The sequence below is a fragment of the Conger conger genome, chromosome 19, assembly GCF_963514075.1.
Source record: "Conger conger chromosome 19, fConCon1.1, whole genome shotgun sequence".
Classification (NCBI taxonomy): domain Eukaryota; kingdom Metazoa; phylum Chordata; class Actinopteri; order Anguilliformes; family Congridae; genus Conger; species Conger conger.
The window spans coordinates 21,753,996-21,771,258 of NC_083778.1; the positions used below are offsets into that span (position 1 = coordinate 21,753,996).

The window sequence follows — 17,263 nt, forward strand, 5'->3', positions numbered from 1 at the left end:
TATCAATACAAATGTATACCCTTTTTTTATTAAGATTCGCAAAACATAACATCGTAAGCCAGTAATATTTTCTGATTAACAGTTGTCAGTGATATAGAATAAACGGAGACGCTCTGCTACTCCGTGTCACCGAAGATGTCGCACTTCTGGCGTTCCATTTCTGCAAAGTCAAAGTCCGCGCCCGTCATGCGCTTGTAGATGTCCTTAATGTCGTCGCAGGTGGTCTCGAAGTGAGTCGTCGCGTCGTAGGACCGGGAGATGAAGATCTGTGCGGAAAACAAAGCACACGTCCTTCGTTGTACCTGCGATCCCGGCACATCGAAACTGCATGCCCATGCTGGTTATACTGAGAGTACGTCATGCCAAGTGAATGGGCTGCTTCAAGTCGAATAATAAGTCAGGATTGAACATCCCCTGCGTGTGCATCATGTTGGTTCAGCCCTGCCCAAGTACAGGCGAAGCGGACTGTACCAATCTCTTTCGGAGGAGGGAGGCAGTGAGCAAATGGGCTGGTGGAGTGGCAGAGCTTTAGTGAAAGTGGTGTGACTGAGCTTCAGCAGTGAGGACTGGCTGATACAGACCTGGCTCTCTGTGCCCATATCCACAGGGCTGTACAGGTCACTGGTGCTCACAAACCTGAAATGCAGGAGAAGCACAGTGTTACACACACGTCAACAGCCCCTCACCATGGCTCACACACACAGTCAACATCACATACACACACACAACATCACATACACACGCACACAATCAACATCACATACACAGTCAACATCACATACACACACACGCGCACACAATTATCACACACAATCAACATCTCACACACACAAAATCAACATCACACAAAATCAGTAACACAAAAACACACATTCTCTCTCTCTCTCTCTCACACACACACACACACACACACACACACACACACACACACACGGAGGAGAGCCTTCGTACTTCTGCTCGATGGGCTCCAGCAGGTCCAGGGCAGGTTTAATCTCCCCCTCGGGGTTGCTGGTCTCCACCATGGTGCTGACGATGGCCACGTACTTACCCGTGGTTGCGATGTTGTGGGCCGAGGAGATCATGCACACGTAGATATCTGCAAACGCACAGCCCTGTTACCTCCCTGTACACAGCTAGTCCTGTTACCTCCCTGTGCTGTTACCTCCCTGTACACAGCTAGTCCTGTTACCTCCCTGTGCTGTGACCTCCCTGTACACAGCTAGTCCTGTTACCTCCCTGTGCTGTGACCTCCCTGTAGACAGCTAGTCCTGTGACCTCCCTGTACACAGCTAGTCCTGTGACCTCCCTGTACACAGCTAGTCCTGTTACCTCCCTGTGCTGTGACCTCCCTGTACACAGCTAGTCCTGTGACCTCCCTGTACACAGCTAGTCCTGTTACCTCCCTGTGCTGTGACCTCCCTGTACACAGCTAGTCCTGTTACCTCCCTGTACACAGCTAGTCCTGTTACCTCCCTGTAAACAGCTAGTCCTGTTATCGCCCTGTCCTGTGTCTCCCTGTAAACAGCTAGCCCTGTGTCTCCCAGTAAACAGCTAGTCCTGTTATCTCCCTGTGCACAGCAAGAGCCTTCCCAATGCTGCAGTCTACAAAACTTTCTCTTACAATTTACAATGTAGCATTTGTTGCTACATACTGGCATGCAGTGTGGCTGTGCAGGAGCGAGTTTGAGGCGAGTAATGTTTTCATGCTCTGCAGAAAACATCTGCCATGTGATGTGACCAGGCTTACCGTGCTTCCTGTTGACCTGGTTCTGCGGAATGATGAGCTGGCAGGAATTGGCGTCGCTGGTGTTCTTGATGGGGTGGTTCATGATGCAGATGACTCTGATCACCTGACCCACCTTGCTGGCACGGTCCATGGCGTAGCTGGGGTCACAGATCAGCTGTTTGCAGCGGGCCACCTGGAAACCCCCCAAAAAAAAAGGTTTTGGAAGTTTCTGGGGTTAGGGTCAATGTTCCTTTTGGGAATAATTAAATGGGTCACCACCGATGTGGTGTTGCCTTACTGGTAGAAAATGAAGAGAGGCTCACACCTAAAGAATAACATTAGTGGATACTTTCTGGTTATACTTATGAGATCCCATTGGGAAATACCAAGAAGTCGCTAAATCTCTCCACCAATTGCCATCAGTTGGTTCTTAACAAAGTAGTCCATGATTAGTCCACTCCGTCTCCCAGTACAGTGACATCACAGCTATCTTCTCCATAGGAATGATACCCGGGCCTGTAGCGTAGAGGTTAAGGTACATGACTGGGACACGCGAGGTCGGTGGTTCTAATCCCGGTGTAGCCACAATAAAATCCGCACAGCCGTTGGGCCCTTGAGCAAGGCCCTTAACCCTGCATTGCTCCAGGGGAGGATTGTCTCCTGCTTAGCCTAATCAACTGTAAGTCGCTCTGGATAAGAGCGCCTGCCAAATGCCAATAATGTAATGTAATGTAATGTACCCAAGCCTACTGTATATTTACACATTCTTTTCATTGGCAGGCCTGATCAGTTTTCTGTTCTTCATATTTTAGGTTTGTAGAGGCAGACGGGGAGGTACACAGGCACAGCTGACCAGTGCAACTGAATGGGAGTGTGTGAATTAATCGCACTGTGAAAATAATTTTTCCGGAAATTTATTTCAGCAAACCGTGAAAGTGGGCCTCACCTCACCCTCCGACTTGACGCCCACCACCTTTCCGTTCTCCATCACCAGCTCTTCGATTGGCTTGTTCAGCATGTAGACGCCTCCGTAAATGGCACTTAATCTGAGAAAGGGCAGAGAGAAGTGGGGGTACCTAATTCATCAGGGCACTTTTACACACTCGCCCAGTGATCACACAAAATTAGTTCAAACAAAAAAAAAAAAGATGGAAGGATGAAGAAGAGGAGGAAGGGCATCTCGAGGAATGGTAAAACGGCTGACACCCGCTGTCGCCCGTGTCCGTAGCGAGCATGTCGTTAGCCTCTTACCTGGCGAAGCCCTGGGGGAGCTCTCCCAGGCCGTAGAGAGGGTACAGGTAAGGGCTCTTCCCGTATCGGGCCAGAGATTCGCTGTACAGCCTGATTCTGGTGATGGTGTCCAAGCATGGCTGGTCCAGGTAGCTGACAGACAGACAGGTGGCTTTTGCAATCGGTAATGACGGGTGTGCAGCAGCATCAAGTCATCAACATTACATTACATTACGTGACAGACGCTCTTATCCAGAGCGACGTACAGTTGATTAGACAAAGCAGGAGACGGTCCACACCTGGAGCAATGCAGGGTTAAGGGCCTTGCTCAAGGGCCTTGTTCAAGGGCCCAACGGCTGTGCGGATCTTGCTGTAGCGACACCGGGTATGGAACCACCGACCTTGCGGGTCCCAGTCATGCACCTTCACCACTACGCTACAGGCCGCCCTAGTCAAGTCAGCACGGCTACATTTCATCCTGATGATACGGGTCAACGTTGGAAATGAGTCGTGGTCACTCACTCGTCGGTCCTGTAGAGGGCGAGGGCGTGTCCGGTGAAGTCCACCACGTCCTGTCCCAGGTCAAACTTCTTGTAGACGTCGCGCATCGTGGTCTTCGTCGGGACGACGCCCTGCAGGGTTTTGGGATCGTTCTCGTCGAAGTTGGAGACAAACTCCAGAAACTTCTTGAAACGCCGCTTCTCGAACATTCCCATCAGGCCTGGGGGGGAGGAACGGAACGGAACGCTGCTGTTTATGACATCATCATTCAGGGACAGATGACACAGCACTGCCATGGGCATTCTGTGCAGAGAACATCATCCATAACTCAAGAGACACAGACAGCGCTGGAAACCTAACACCTGCTACCAGCGAGAAACGGATGCAGCATGCAGAATGGTATCCTTTTAGGAGTGCTAATGCAGCCACGTTGGATGCTGTGTATTTCTGAGTTGATTCGATTGTGTCAAAATCATTTGATGTTTTCATTACATCATCTCATTGCCCTTATCTTATTGCCCACATCATGGTTATCCATTTAAGTTCAGGAACCTTTTTTTTTATTGGATGCAGAACATCATATTTCGTACTCTGTTACCTTTGGTCTTTCTGCCGGTGTCTGTAGGTAATGCATATTTGGGTGATGGCAAGCTTTTCCGAAATGTTTTCCTACCGTTTCTAAAATGATGTCCCAGCAGTCTCTCGATTGAGCGAAAGACTCTCATGTCTCCGAATTGCAATACAGCTGCAGCCACAAGGCATGTGCGTAGGCAAGTAGTTGTGGCGTTGCTTACATTTACAAAGTCGTGTATACAATTTGATAAAAGCGCAACACTGGGATGAAAATAAGTACTGAAGACATCAGACTCGGTGAAACGGTGATTCTGGACGGGGAGAAACGTCTTGACTCACTGCTGGTCAGCGCCTCTGTTTCGGTGGACGGCACTTTGAAGATGCTCCCCTTCTTGTAGACGTAGCTGCCCTCGATGACCTTGAAGTCCAGGTAGCGGGTCACCTGAGTGATGAGCAGCATGCGGACCAGCTGACCTGCGGGGCGGGAAGAGCGGCAAGCTCAGACCAGCACTCCGCCCAAACCCCGCGGCAGGGATCATCAGGGAACCGCTGCTTTTCCGCCCTCAATTCAACCGGGAGGCAAGTGTGAAGACAGGGCTGGCCCAACAGTGGCATTAATCGTTCAGTTAATCTATCAGGGAGAAAAGAGCACCAGGTCCAAATTTGATGACCCCTGCTCTGTTGGGTAAAGATCCTGCACAATCACACTCCAAACGTGTGTGTGTGAGAGTGTGCGTGTTCCCTTGTGTTGAACGTACAGGGTGTGGAACCTTGGGCCTCTGACCACGTGACCCCTGACCCCCCCCCCCCCCCCCAGGCCTGCAGATGTGCCCCCACTTGCCATTGGCCATCAGGAACTTGGGGACGAGGTCCACGTTCCAGTCCCTCCCCCTCCCCATGGAGTCCGGGGGGCTGCCAGGCAGGCTGAACCGCGTGTAGAGCTGCAACAAACACGCATCAACAGCACATCACTGGAGCAAGCCCTGGCCTATCATTTCCTCACGAGACGAATGTTATTCAGCAATATGCTATTGCAACCAGAGGTTCCAAAACCAAAATCATTTCGTGCTGGTTTAAGACATTAGGAATGGCCATACTCCAGAGTCGGCAGTGTGTGGGCGTGTGGACTTGGCCTGCCTGTGGTCAGAGTGAAAGGGAGGTGACTGGCAGGTGTAGCCGATGCAGGTGCATTTGATTGGCAGGTGTTGCTGATGCAGGTGCATTTGATTGGCAGGTGTTGCTGATGCAGGTGCATTTGATTGGCAGGTGTTGCTGATGCAGGTGCATTTGATTGGCAGGTGTAGCTGATGCAGGTGTATTTGATTGGCAGGTGTAGCTGATGCCGGTGCACAATCACACTCCAAACGAGTGTGCGTGTGTGCGTGTGTGTGCGTGTGTGTGTGTGTGTTCCCTTGTGTTAAACGTACAGGGTGTGGAACCTTGGGCCTTTGATCATGTGACCCCCTGACCCCCCATGTCGCTGATGCAGGTGCGTTTGATTGGCAGGCGGTTGGCCTTACGTCCTCCAGGGGGGTGATGGATGCGCTCTCTGCTCCATAGTACGGGTTCCGGTCCATGTGCAGCACCTTCTTCCCTTTTACGGACATGATCCCGGAAAGGATGCATTCCTGAAAGACCGTCCCAGAATGCACCTCAACGTCACACTCACACCTTCATCTCAAAAACCCCCAACCTCACCGAGAGTAACGCGCGACGATCCCAGAATGCACCTCAACATCACACTTACACTACACCACACTGTACTACAAAGCATTTTGATTTTGGTGATGTAATCATTCTGTCAGTTCATCTCCCGACATATTACACCCTATTAAGAAATTTGGGCTGAACGATAACGTTAGCCTGAGAACTGCAGGTGCTCTTGACAGTGACATGTTTATTATTATTGGAACTACAGTGGAATAAAGAGCATGTTTTATGTCCCAGGTTCCCTCCTCTGGTCCAGGAGTCAGGACTGAGCTGACTGGGCTTCTGGGCGTCTCTGTGCCCGCTGTGTGCCGACTGTTCCTGTCCTACAGCAGACTGACGCACTGGAGAGCGAGTATTACATTTCAGCTCATCTAAATGGTGAACAAATATACGGTAGGTGTGGTTCCTCCTTTTCAGCCATGAATGTGTCACCTGCCACCCCATCACAACTACAGATGACCTCACCAGCCAAACACAGACCAGCTTCTGTTCGCGCTTAGAAGTTATTTGCGAGTCAAAACATCACATTAACTGTTGGGTTGAAACCACAAAAACAAGAGTAATTCCTCTTTTTGCCCTCAAACACACTATTCCAACTGCTAGCACATACAATTTAGTCTTGTTGCCTGATCTCTCCAAAGCTAAGCATTATGAGTGAATTATCTCTGTGTCTTATTCAGTAACTTGCATCTAAATGTAACTTAAGCAGGTAATGACTATTATTAATCAATATGGTCACCGAATGCTCTCTTATAAGTAATGTTTTTAGTTTAGCTAGGACACTGATAGTTGACACTAAATAGGATGAATGATGTATTTACGTGTGATGGATATTGGAATACATTTCCCACGCGATGCCCAATTCACAGATTTTGGTTAAATGGCTGTTAATTTACGTTTAAGTTCCCAAACAAACTGATTGCTCTGATGTTCCTGTTAATATTTGGCCTTCCTCCGGGAGAAGATCGGGCACAAAGAGTAGAGATTTATTGCTCTTTTTGGTTTAATATTTAATGAGTCTCATAAGACACGGTGTTTTGCTGGCCACACATTGCTAAGCGGAAGTCGGTGATGACCTGGAATGACGACTTGGAGCTGGATTGCGCATCAGCATTAAATCTGTGCTTTGATTGACTCACGTTGACGTGAGTCAATATTCATCTACCTACTCCTTTCTGTAGGACTGAATTGTGCACATATTTTAAGCAAAACCGTTTCATGAGTGGGGTTAAAAATCATAAAAGAAGGAGGCTAATTTGGTTCAAGTGCATGTGCAGTCCAGACAACGCTGTGTAGATTAGAAGCTGCAGCTGATGAATTTCAAACAGGCTATGTAAACGGAAGCTCCAGGTCACCCTGGATAAGAAAGTAAACAGTGAATAATGTGGTGTTAAGGTTCTGGTAGAAGGAAGAATTTTGTATGAACAGAAGGTCAGTGTTTTTATTTATTGCTATTTTCACATACTGGCTAGAGCAAATGCATTTTCTCTCCCATGATCCAAAGTGTTCTCTCGAAAATAGCAAGCGAGTAAACGCACATCCATACAAGAGATTTGTTTCCACAAAGTAGTGCACAAGGAGATTGGACGAGGTTACAGTTTAACACACCTGAAGAAGTAGGTTTATGGAGTGTCAGGTGATGTCTGGGGTGTGATGCTGTGGCAGCACTGACCTCTGATGTCTATAAAAAAACACATTTGTTGCTTTTTCGCTGCTTTGGAAAATGTGTTTATCTGTCAGTGTCCGGGCAAGCTTAGTTAGGATGACTTTGCCACCTATCAAACATCCCAAGAGTGCCCGGAGGACAGACTGATATTGGTTTAGATTATCCCGTCAGTCTGTAATGCAGTTCAAACTTGACTGCAATTGAAACAAAATATGCGAAACCCTACTTAAGTACAACATTGTATCAATGCGGGGAAGCAGTCGTGTGTCCCAGCATTGTGTCCTGACGGTGTTTTAGGGACAAGTATTAATTTATTAAGTTATTATTAATTAGGCAATATTACATTTTATGACTAAAGACTGCAACCAGGATAAGATGCGACGCTGCCAAGAGCAAAACCACACAAAAGGGTGACGTGACCAATCACGTGCCCTGAAACGCGTCATCTAAGGTCGTGTGACAAATTATGCAGTAGCCTTTAACAAAGATTGCGAGAGCATAGCTTTAAAAAAGACAATCGGGTTCTTACTAAAGGATAAAGATCCGGTCTCAGCCTAGTATTAATAGCTTTCCTATGAAAGTAAGTTGGATCCAGAGCTGAACTGTGCAACCCAACACTTCGTTACACTGCAAATTACCCATATCACGAGGATTTCCTGTCACGCCAAACTTATTTTTCGGATGGAAACTATCAGTTTCGCATGGGCCAAATCAATGCATTTGCTATCTCTCGAATTCCACAAATAAAAGTAGGGAAAGTAGGCTAGAATGACAAACATTTCGTACCTAAGCAGCTAGTGCCAATTAACTTATAACGGACTACAGTCTCTTGTTTCGGTACGAAGCGTAGAGATACGGCTCAGTAGACGATTATACGCACGTTAAAAAAATAAAGATTCAAATTGGTAGCGAGTCCACTGAATAAGTTAAATGTCTTAAGTCAATGGTTAGCTTGTAGGCCTATGCCATGCCATTAAACAAGCAACCACAGACCACTGGTCGAGCACCCTGTGCGAACTTCGGTCATGGTCAGCGTGCAGCGATGCGGTAACGTTTCAGTTATCGCAGATAACATTTGCTAGATACAACCACGGTGAATTAAACTGCACTGCTAGCTGCGTAAATTAGTTGGGTCAACACTAATGGGTTTAAGAGGTTAGCGATTACGAAATTTAGGGCGCTGTCTATTTACATGCTAGCTACCATTTGAACGACTAGCCACCAGTGCGTAATGCTAATAAGGAAGAGGAAACTACGGTCTCCACCCAAAGCATTGCCTGGGCCCTAGAAAAAGAAACGAATAGCCCGGTTTTACTCGTATTACTTGGTCAAATACTTGAACGTCAATCACGCAAAACGAATGCATTCACGTCATTAGTTAGGCTACTGTAGGTAAATGAAACTACAACCCTTACAGCGACTTACAGTAACAATTTACCGGCCAACAATGCTCGACAAGATTACACTCGGAAGAAAGTTATGCGTTGTCAGACAGTCCACGGTTTTCCAATAAATTGCCTAAATCATTGATGTAGTTGGCTGTCTGGCACAGACTGAGTCAGATTACCTAGCTTTAACGTGTTATCACCCTATTTGAAGGATGTTTAGCCAACACAGCTAGTGATTAGTCATAATTAAAACAAGCCAGATAAAAATCGTCAGACACCAGACTTCAGTCGATTACTGCGGCTTTGCATGTTTTTAAGTCACGTACAGAAAGCGGGCCCACCCGTTTATTTAGCTAGCCCGTTCTGTTCAAGTAGCCCATCGTCAGTCAGATCTATCAAGTTGGGCTATTGTAGGTCATGACAGCGAAAATGTCGCCCTTGTCGCCATATCGTGACAACACTGTAACATTCATAAAACGACAATGGAGCTATTCACCTCCAATTCAGCAGCCGCGCTGCAAATGTGAAAGTAGCAATCGGATGTGTACAGTACCGTCTCATCTTGCGCATGCTATTGGCCTACGAAAGCTGTCTCGAGGTAGCGTGTTAGGTATGGCTGAGTGCAGTTCTCACCGTAAGTCCGGTCCCTAGAACGATAACGTCGTATTCTTCATTCATTTTGCGAGTTGTGTCTGGTTTTTTTTATTTCTTCCCCTGCAACTCAAAACGAAGCAAAATGGAGAGCGATGACACCATGGACCGTACTCGCCAACGCTGAGACTTGGCCACGTCAAACGGGTCCAGCCCACGTCGGGGGAGGAGTCGTCCAACCTTTCGCCAATCACGAAGGACTGAAATATCCCAAGTTTGTATCTAAATTCCACATCCATAGCGTTCGAGGGATGGGAGTGTTTCAGTTCGGCCACTGATCTAGGATTGACATTTCCTTTTACAATTTAGCCAATAATGAGCAGGGTTTGGATTGGGAGACACACACCATGGTCTTAGATCAGCACTCCAACACTGAAACACTTTTACTCTTGGAAGCTGTACACTGATCAGCGAATTCTACAAAACACTCCAAGATTGACAGGATGTTGCATTTCCTTTATTTTGAGGAGGGAGGAGGGAGGAGGGAGGGGGGGGGGGGGGGGGGGACTGCCTGTATGAATATGGACTGGAACACACTCCAAATCATAACATCATAACTTATGAAACTGGAGGCCAGAGCCATTAATGATATTAAATTACTTGCTTTAGTATTTACATGTAAGCAATTGCTCACCCAGCTCCTTGAATGTTAATTGTGGAGGTTAAGCTGGAATAGTTTCAGAGTAAAGATCAGGTGTCAGGATCCCGGGCCTGTTTGGGGGGATTGTGTCAGGATCCCGGGATGGTTTGGGGGGATTGTCAGGATCCCGGGCTGATTTTGGGGGATTGGTGTCAGGATCCCGGGCAGGTTTGGGGGGATTGTCAGGATCCTGGGCTGGTTTTGGGGGATTGGTGTCCGGGCAGGTTTGGGGGTGGAAGGCTGCCAGGACGTCCTGTTTCCTGGCCAGCTGTTCGGCCGTCGTCCCAGAGGCGTCCGGCGTGTCCCTGAACCCCAGGAGGAGGAGCGCCCGCACCGCTTCAGCCTGCTGCCCCCCACACGCCGAGTGTAAGGCTGGGACACACACACACGCCGAGTGTAAGGCTGGGACACACACACACACACACACAGGCACACAGGCACACAGGCACACGCCGAGTGTAAGGCTGGGACACACACACACACCGAGTGTAAGGCTGGGACACACACACACACACACACACACACAGGCACACACCGAGTGTAAGGCTGGGACACACACACACACACCGAGTGTAAGGCTGGGACACACACACACACACACACACACACAGGCACACACCGAGTGTAAGGCTGGGACACACACACACACGCCGAGTGTAAGGCTGGGACACACACACACACACACACACACACAGGCACACACCGAGTGTAAGGCTGGGACACACACACACACACCGAGTGTAAGGCTGGGACACACACACACGCCGAGTGTAAGGCTGGGACACACACACACACACACACACACACACACACACACAGGCACACACCGAGTGTAAGGCTGGGACACACACACACACACACACACACACACACCGAGTGTAAGGCTGGGACACACACACACACACACACACACACACACACACACCGAGTGTAAGGCTGGGACACACACACACGCCGAGTGTAAGGCTGGGACACACACACACACACACACACACACAGGCACACGCCGAGTGTAAGGCTGGGACACACACACACACACACACACACACACACACACACACACACACACGAGTGTAAGGCTGGGACACACACACACACCGAGTGTAAGGCTGGGACACACACACACACCGAGTGTAAGGCTGGGACACACACACACACCGAGTGTAAGGCTGGGACACACACACACACACACACACACACACACACACACGAGTGTAAGGCTGGGACACACACACACACCGAGTGTAAGGCTGGGACACACACACACGCCGAGTGTAAGGCTGGGACACACACACACACACAGGCACACGCTGAGTGTAAGGCTGGGACACACACACACACACAGGCACACGCTGAGTGTAAGGCTGGGACACACAGGCACGCAGTCAGACAGGCAGGCACACACAGACATTTTTCTTCAGGTTTATACACTTTGAAAGGGTGACCGCAACTTAGATTCACTGTGAAATTACCTAAATACAAAATCATATAAGGGAATACAAATGGTATCAGAAAAACACAATGTGGAAAATCTTTTCTGGATATGTTTAGCCTCTAAAACCCACTACAATCACAAGAAGCGTTTCCCTGATGTTCTGCAATTTCCACAATGACTTTTTTCACCTAAAACCAAAGGTATGAACATGTCACAAGAATATCAACCAGGTATATCAACCAGGTATAAAGTGCACACACGTTTTCGCTGCTTTTCAAAAGCAAGGATACATTACAGAGTTGGTGCTTCTCATCAGTGGTACTTGCCTGTTCTTCCTTTTAGGTCACTTGCATGAAGGTTGGCTCCTAATTCCAGGAGGGTTTTGATTGTGCTTGCGTGACCTTCCTACAAGAAGGATCACAAAGAAGTTAAACAAGGAACCATGACGTTGACTGCATCTGGCCTTGACTGGATCACCTCCTCCTTGACTCTTAAATGGACTACTGAATTTGCACTGATGTTAATAAATGTCTCTCTCACACTCTCTCACACACACACACACACACACACAGACCTTGGCAGCGTAGTGCAGGGCTGTCAGCTGCATGTCGGTGGCTCTTGCGTTCACGTCCACGCCCAGGTCCTTCACCAGGAAGCGCAGCGCCCCGTCCTGGGCGGTCAGGGAGGCCTGGTGCAGGGGCTGACCTCCAAGGCAATCTGCTGCAAGTGGGGAGGCCTGAACACACACACACACACACACACACACACACACACACACACACACACACACACACACACACACACACACACACACACACACACACACACACACACACACACTGCTGATTTGTACAGTATGAATGTGCCTCAGGGATGCATTTCCATCAGTATGAGTGCGCTGAGCTCTGGCGGTGCACTCTTGGGTCTCCTGCGCACCTGGTGTCTGTGGAGGAGCAGTCTGGCCCCGGCGATGTGTCCACTCCGCACCGCGTCCATGAAGGGAGTGACTCCACAGCTGTCCCTGCAGTCGGGCTGGTAACCACATCTGCAACACGGTATCGGTGATCACTTTTATACTTACACACACACACACACACGCATACACACTCCCCACAGACATGCACATTCAAACTCCTACACACCACACGTGCACACACTCCTACACACACACCCCCTACAGACACACACCTACACACCACACACCCAACAGACACGCACGTTCACACTCCTACACACCACATGTGCACACACTCCTACACACACACCCCCTACAGACACGCATGCATACACACTCCTGCACACTCTCCTATGCACATACATGCAAATACATGCAAATACACATTCTTGTTGCTGCACATAAGGCAAACGCGTTTATTTTTTACCAGCAGGAAAAAATAGTCAATTTCCAGGCAATGACAGCTCCTTAAAGGTGTTGTACTCAAACAGTACAAACGTTTTATGTTCTACTCACTGATCCAGCAGGATCCTGACCACGTCTTCACAGCCGTGCATCGCTGAAGAAAACAAAATGGCACGCGATACGGTGAGTGCACACGGTGAACATCTGCAAAATATATTTTTAGTCTGTTCTTACTTCCCCCTCAAACTCAGCTGGCATGTGGTGAGCCTTTGGGCAGTATTACCCTCTGTGCATCGCTCAGGTGTGTGCTACACAATAACCTGTCCCCCAGGTGTGTGCTACACAATAACCTGTCCCCCAGGTGTGTGCTACACAATAACCTGTCCCCCAGGTGTGTGCTACACAATAACCTGTCCCCCAGGTGTGTGCTACACAATAACCTGTCCCCCAGGTGTGTGCTACACAATAACCTGTCCCCCAGGTGTGTGCTACACAATAACCTGTCCCCCAGGTGTGTGCTACACAATAACCTGTCCCCCAGGTGTGTGCTACACAATAACCTGCCCCCCAGGTGTGTGCTACACAATAACCTATCCCCCTGGTGTGTGCTACACAATAACCTATCCCCCTGGTGTGTGCTACACAATAAACTATCCCCCTGCTGTGTGCCACACAATAAACTATCCCCCTGGTGTGTGCTACACAATGACCTATCCCACTGGCGTGTGCTACACAATAAACTATCCCCCTGCTGTGTGCTACATCCCATTGCCTTTGGTGTGTGTGTGTGAGAATGGGTGAATGAGAGGCATTAATTGTAAAAGCGCTTTGGATAGAAGCACTATATAAATGCAGTCCATTTACCAATACATCACAGATTCCGTACAAATACTTCCTCAAAGGATGCGCTCAGGAACATTTAAACAGGTTGGAATTTCCTTAAAGATGGCGGGCAAGGAGAAAGGAGGTGCACGCGGTGAAATAATCACATAATGACGGGAGCGGGGCGGTTCGGCCGTACCTGCTGTGTGTAGTGGGGTCCTCTGGGTCCTGCTCTCCGTGCGCCACGCGTCCGGCCTGGCCTGTAGGAGGCGCTGCACCACGGCGGGGTCTCCCTCCCGGCAGGCGATGTGGAAGCAGGTCCAGCCGTCTTTGTTCTTCAGCGCGGGGTCGGCGCCGTGGGCCAGGAGCTCGCTGACGACCGGCACGTTTCTCCTGGTGCACGCCATCATCAGAGGCGTCCTGGGGCATCGGCATCGAACAACACTCAACTGCTTAATATCGTACTCGTACCCTTCAGTAGCCATTTTCCTAGACGTGGCCATCTCATCGTCTGTTCCAATAGCCCCACTCCAGTAATATCCAAGTACGATTTTTTTTTTTTTAAACATTTTTGGCAGATGTGTCTCACAGAATCGCTTCGTCACTGTAATCTATTTTTCGCATCAAGCTGAATCGATTTAAACGAAACGCGGTTACTTTACAAAACATGTCCTTCGAGCCGGATTCGAACCAGCGACCTAAGGATTTCAACTCGTGACCTACAGTCCTCCGCTCTACCAACTGAGCTATCGAAGGGACATAGTGAGCGTCGATTTTATTGCAGCACGTAAAACAAATATCATCTTCTATACGTACTTGCAACTTTATAGGTAATATTTACCCTCCACCAACCCCAATGTAATAGCTTCCTTTTTATACTTTGGTTTACTTTAAACAAAAAATATCGTTTCGTAACATGTCTCCGTACACCCAGAATCGACCGAATCATTTCGGTTTGTCACATACGCAACACTTAATTCCAATGCATTCCCTTCAATCCACCATTCTGACAACCTATATTTACGTGTTGACATGACATGGTATGTGCATCATTTGCAGGTCTTACCAATCAGCCTTTTTCAAAGGGTCTATTTTGGCTCCTTTGGCGATGAGGTAAGACAGGCACTGTTCCTGGCTCATGGACGCAGCTTCGTGCAAAGCCCTCTTGTAATCGTGGTTGTACAGCTCCACGTCCATCTCCACGTCTTCCACAAGGAACTTCACGACGCTCAAGTGTCCGTGTCGAGCCGCGTAATGGAGCAGCGTGTCGCCCGATCTCCCAAAATGTTTTTTCTTGATAGAGTGCACAAGCTCCTCGTTCTCGTCGAGTTCCTTCTTGATCGAGTCCAGCTGACCGTCCTGGGTCAGTTTCACCAGTCGTTTGAGCGCACTTTCTTCATTCATTTTGCTGTGAGGAAGCACGTGGAACCTTGTTTTGCTGGTGAGAAACTTGAGTTCAGAAACTGTTATCTGTGGGCTGAGCTGTCTCACCTGCTTCAGCACCTAAGTAGCCTAGAAGCCAATGAGCCGAGATATTATCCTAAAATATTACGAACAATAAAACGCTGGTATAACTCCTATTGGCCCGTAGATCGTGCAAACACCGTTCAGTGGGTCCTTCATTTTATTTTATAGCTGAAATGGTTGTTTAAAAATGATTTGCTACAGCAATGCGACGCAATAAGGAAACAACTTTCCGGTGACCAAAGGGTGAGAACATTCAGAATAAAAGCCGGAACGTGGCTGGAGACGTTTCTGTGTTTGAGTTATTCTCGGAATAAAAACTAAGAAAAAATGGGTACGTCATAAGCATAGATAAATCTGTAACTGTTTTAATTGGTCATTGTTTCAATTGGAATTTTGCTCTCCAAAAAGGTTATTAAAGGGGTATGCAATTATTGTTGGTGTTTAAGTACTGTAATTACAGCCAAAATATTATACATACTTCTCACAGGAAAAGTAAATGATTCTAACTCTGGTAAGGGATGTGGAATCGATTCTTCAATGCTTAATTTCTGTTAGATTTTTTTAAAAATTCTGTTGTGACAGTGTTATGACACATATTGAAAGAAAATAAGGCACATTTTAGATACACCTAGCAACAATGATTTTTTTAATGATTTTATACTGATCCCATTAATTTTCCTCCAATGCCGCTCCGCAGTTGTTTGAATTATTGCTTTTATTTTGGTTTATTTCATAGTTTTGGGCCACAGGAAGTGGATCGCTTCCTTGCACACGCTGAGGCAATTATTTAGTTTTTTATTTAACTTTTAGGCTTTGCCGTTTTCCATTGAAAGTAAAATGAGCTCTTAGGCAAAGAAGCAATACAAGGGTCTGAATGCATATGCAAGCCAGTGAGCATAGTGCACGTCCTAAAGGTGCAATAATTGATATGCCTCTACTTAGGGAAAAGGCCCTAACATAAGCTGTGTACAGCAATGCCAGCCTTGTCCAGTTTGAGAGCTACAAGATTAATGGCTACAAGAAGCGTTTACAAGCTGTTATAGTTGCCCGAGGAGGAGTTACAAAGTACTAACTGACAGGGTTCCCAAACTTTTACACAGGGCCTTTTTCCTTTTTATTTTATTTTGAAACTAAAAAAAAAAATGTAATCTTGCTTTAAAATGTGAATAAATGTCTTGCGTTTAACGCTGTACCATTTAGAGGTCGCTTCTGTTCACTTAGATATTAATTGTAAAAGGCTTTTTGACCGGGGGAGCCCAAATCTTTGCACATGACTGTATGTTCTGGCTGATAATTGTGATCTGTGATGCCTCATTACTGCAGTACTTCAATGATTATTTTGTTATAAAGGCAACACAGTACATGACGATCTGTGACAATGTGTGTGAGATCTCAGTGTCAATCAATATTTTAAATTCTCAAGGGTATGTTCTTGTACTTGTGTTTGATCTGCACTTCGTTGTACGTCGCTCTGGATAAGAGCGTCTGCTAAATGCCTTGTAATGTAATGCAATGTAATGGTCTGTCTACAAATCTTGAAAACAACGAAACAACCTCATTATAAATGTCTGCGTCTCAGTCTTCATAGTGTACTGTGCTTTTTTCCCATCTAGTGCAAAATGCTGATGTGATAATTGCATATTCAGTTCCCAAAAAGCTCGAGATTCGCTCTCTTTCTGCCCATGCTGGAGCTTTCGGTTCCTTTGTTTTGGTTCTGAAGCTGTTTATTTAAACGAAATCCGCGTGCCACCTGTTTCAGCTTAGCCTCGTCCACTTACTTATATCTTGGGTGAGTACAAATAATGTCCCAATATGTCACCAGGGCTCGAAATTATTTTTTTAAATGTCTTTTGTTAAATTAATTTATTTGGAGCACCACCAGATCCACTCTGATTTTTTTTTTCCTTTTCTGTGCTGCTTAACGTCCGTTTTCCGGAATGGTCATCGTCACGGCGACCAGCTGCTCTTAAGCCTGAAGCCAGGGAAACGCGCCCCTCACAACAGACGTGTCTTCTTCACCGAGTGTGAACAAGGCTTTACCTCAAAAGCATTGTGAACGTCCTCCTCACAGTGTACAGTGGGACACGCTTGGTT

At 47.5% G+C, this 17,263-nt stretch overlaps 2 protein-coding genes and 1 non-coding gene across 3 annotated transcripts; all 3 read right to left on the bottom strand.

Moving 5' to 3' along the window:
* Positions 1–9,595, bottom strand: LOC133119116 (rab GDP dissociation inhibitor beta-like). The gene is made up of 11 exons (XM_061229539.1): positions 9,428–9,595; positions 5,551–5,658; positions 4,872–4,971; positions 4,370–4,504; positions 3,479–3,677; positions 2,978–3,109; positions 2,673–2,772; positions 1,748–1,919; positions 952–1,096; positions 582–636; positions 1–266 (listed from the first exon to the last, which is right to left on the bottom strand). The coding sequence occupies exons 1-11, from the start codon at positions 9,470–9,472 to the stop codon at positions 117–119; spliced, it is 1,341 nt and encodes a 446-aa protein (XP_061085523.1). The 5' UTR covers positions 9,473–9,595; the 3' UTR covers positions 1–116.
* A 348-nt stretch (positions 9,596–9,943) lies between these two features.
* On the bottom strand, positions 9,944–15,386 carry ankrd16 (ankyrin repeat domain 16). Its single transcript, XM_061229576.1, has 7 exons — positions 14,769–15,386; positions 13,902–14,122; positions 12,992–13,034; positions 12,457–12,565; positions 12,095–12,256; positions 11,847–11,925; positions 9,944–10,457 (listed from the first exon to the last, which is right to left on the bottom strand). Exons 1-7 carry the CDS (start codon positions 15,104–15,106, stop codon positions 10,108–10,110), a joined length of 1,302 nt encoding a protein of 433 aa, XP_061085560.1. The 5' UTR covers positions 15,107–15,386; the 3' UTR covers positions 9,944–10,107.
* trnay-gua (transfer RNA tyrosine (anticodon GUA)) lies at positions 14,373–14,458 on the bottom strand. Its single transcript is given in 2 exon segments — positions 14,373–14,408; positions 14,422–14,458. It is a non-coding gene; the product is annotated as a tRNA-Tyr (tRNA).
* Positions 15,387–17,263: the final 1,877 nt, after the last annotated feature.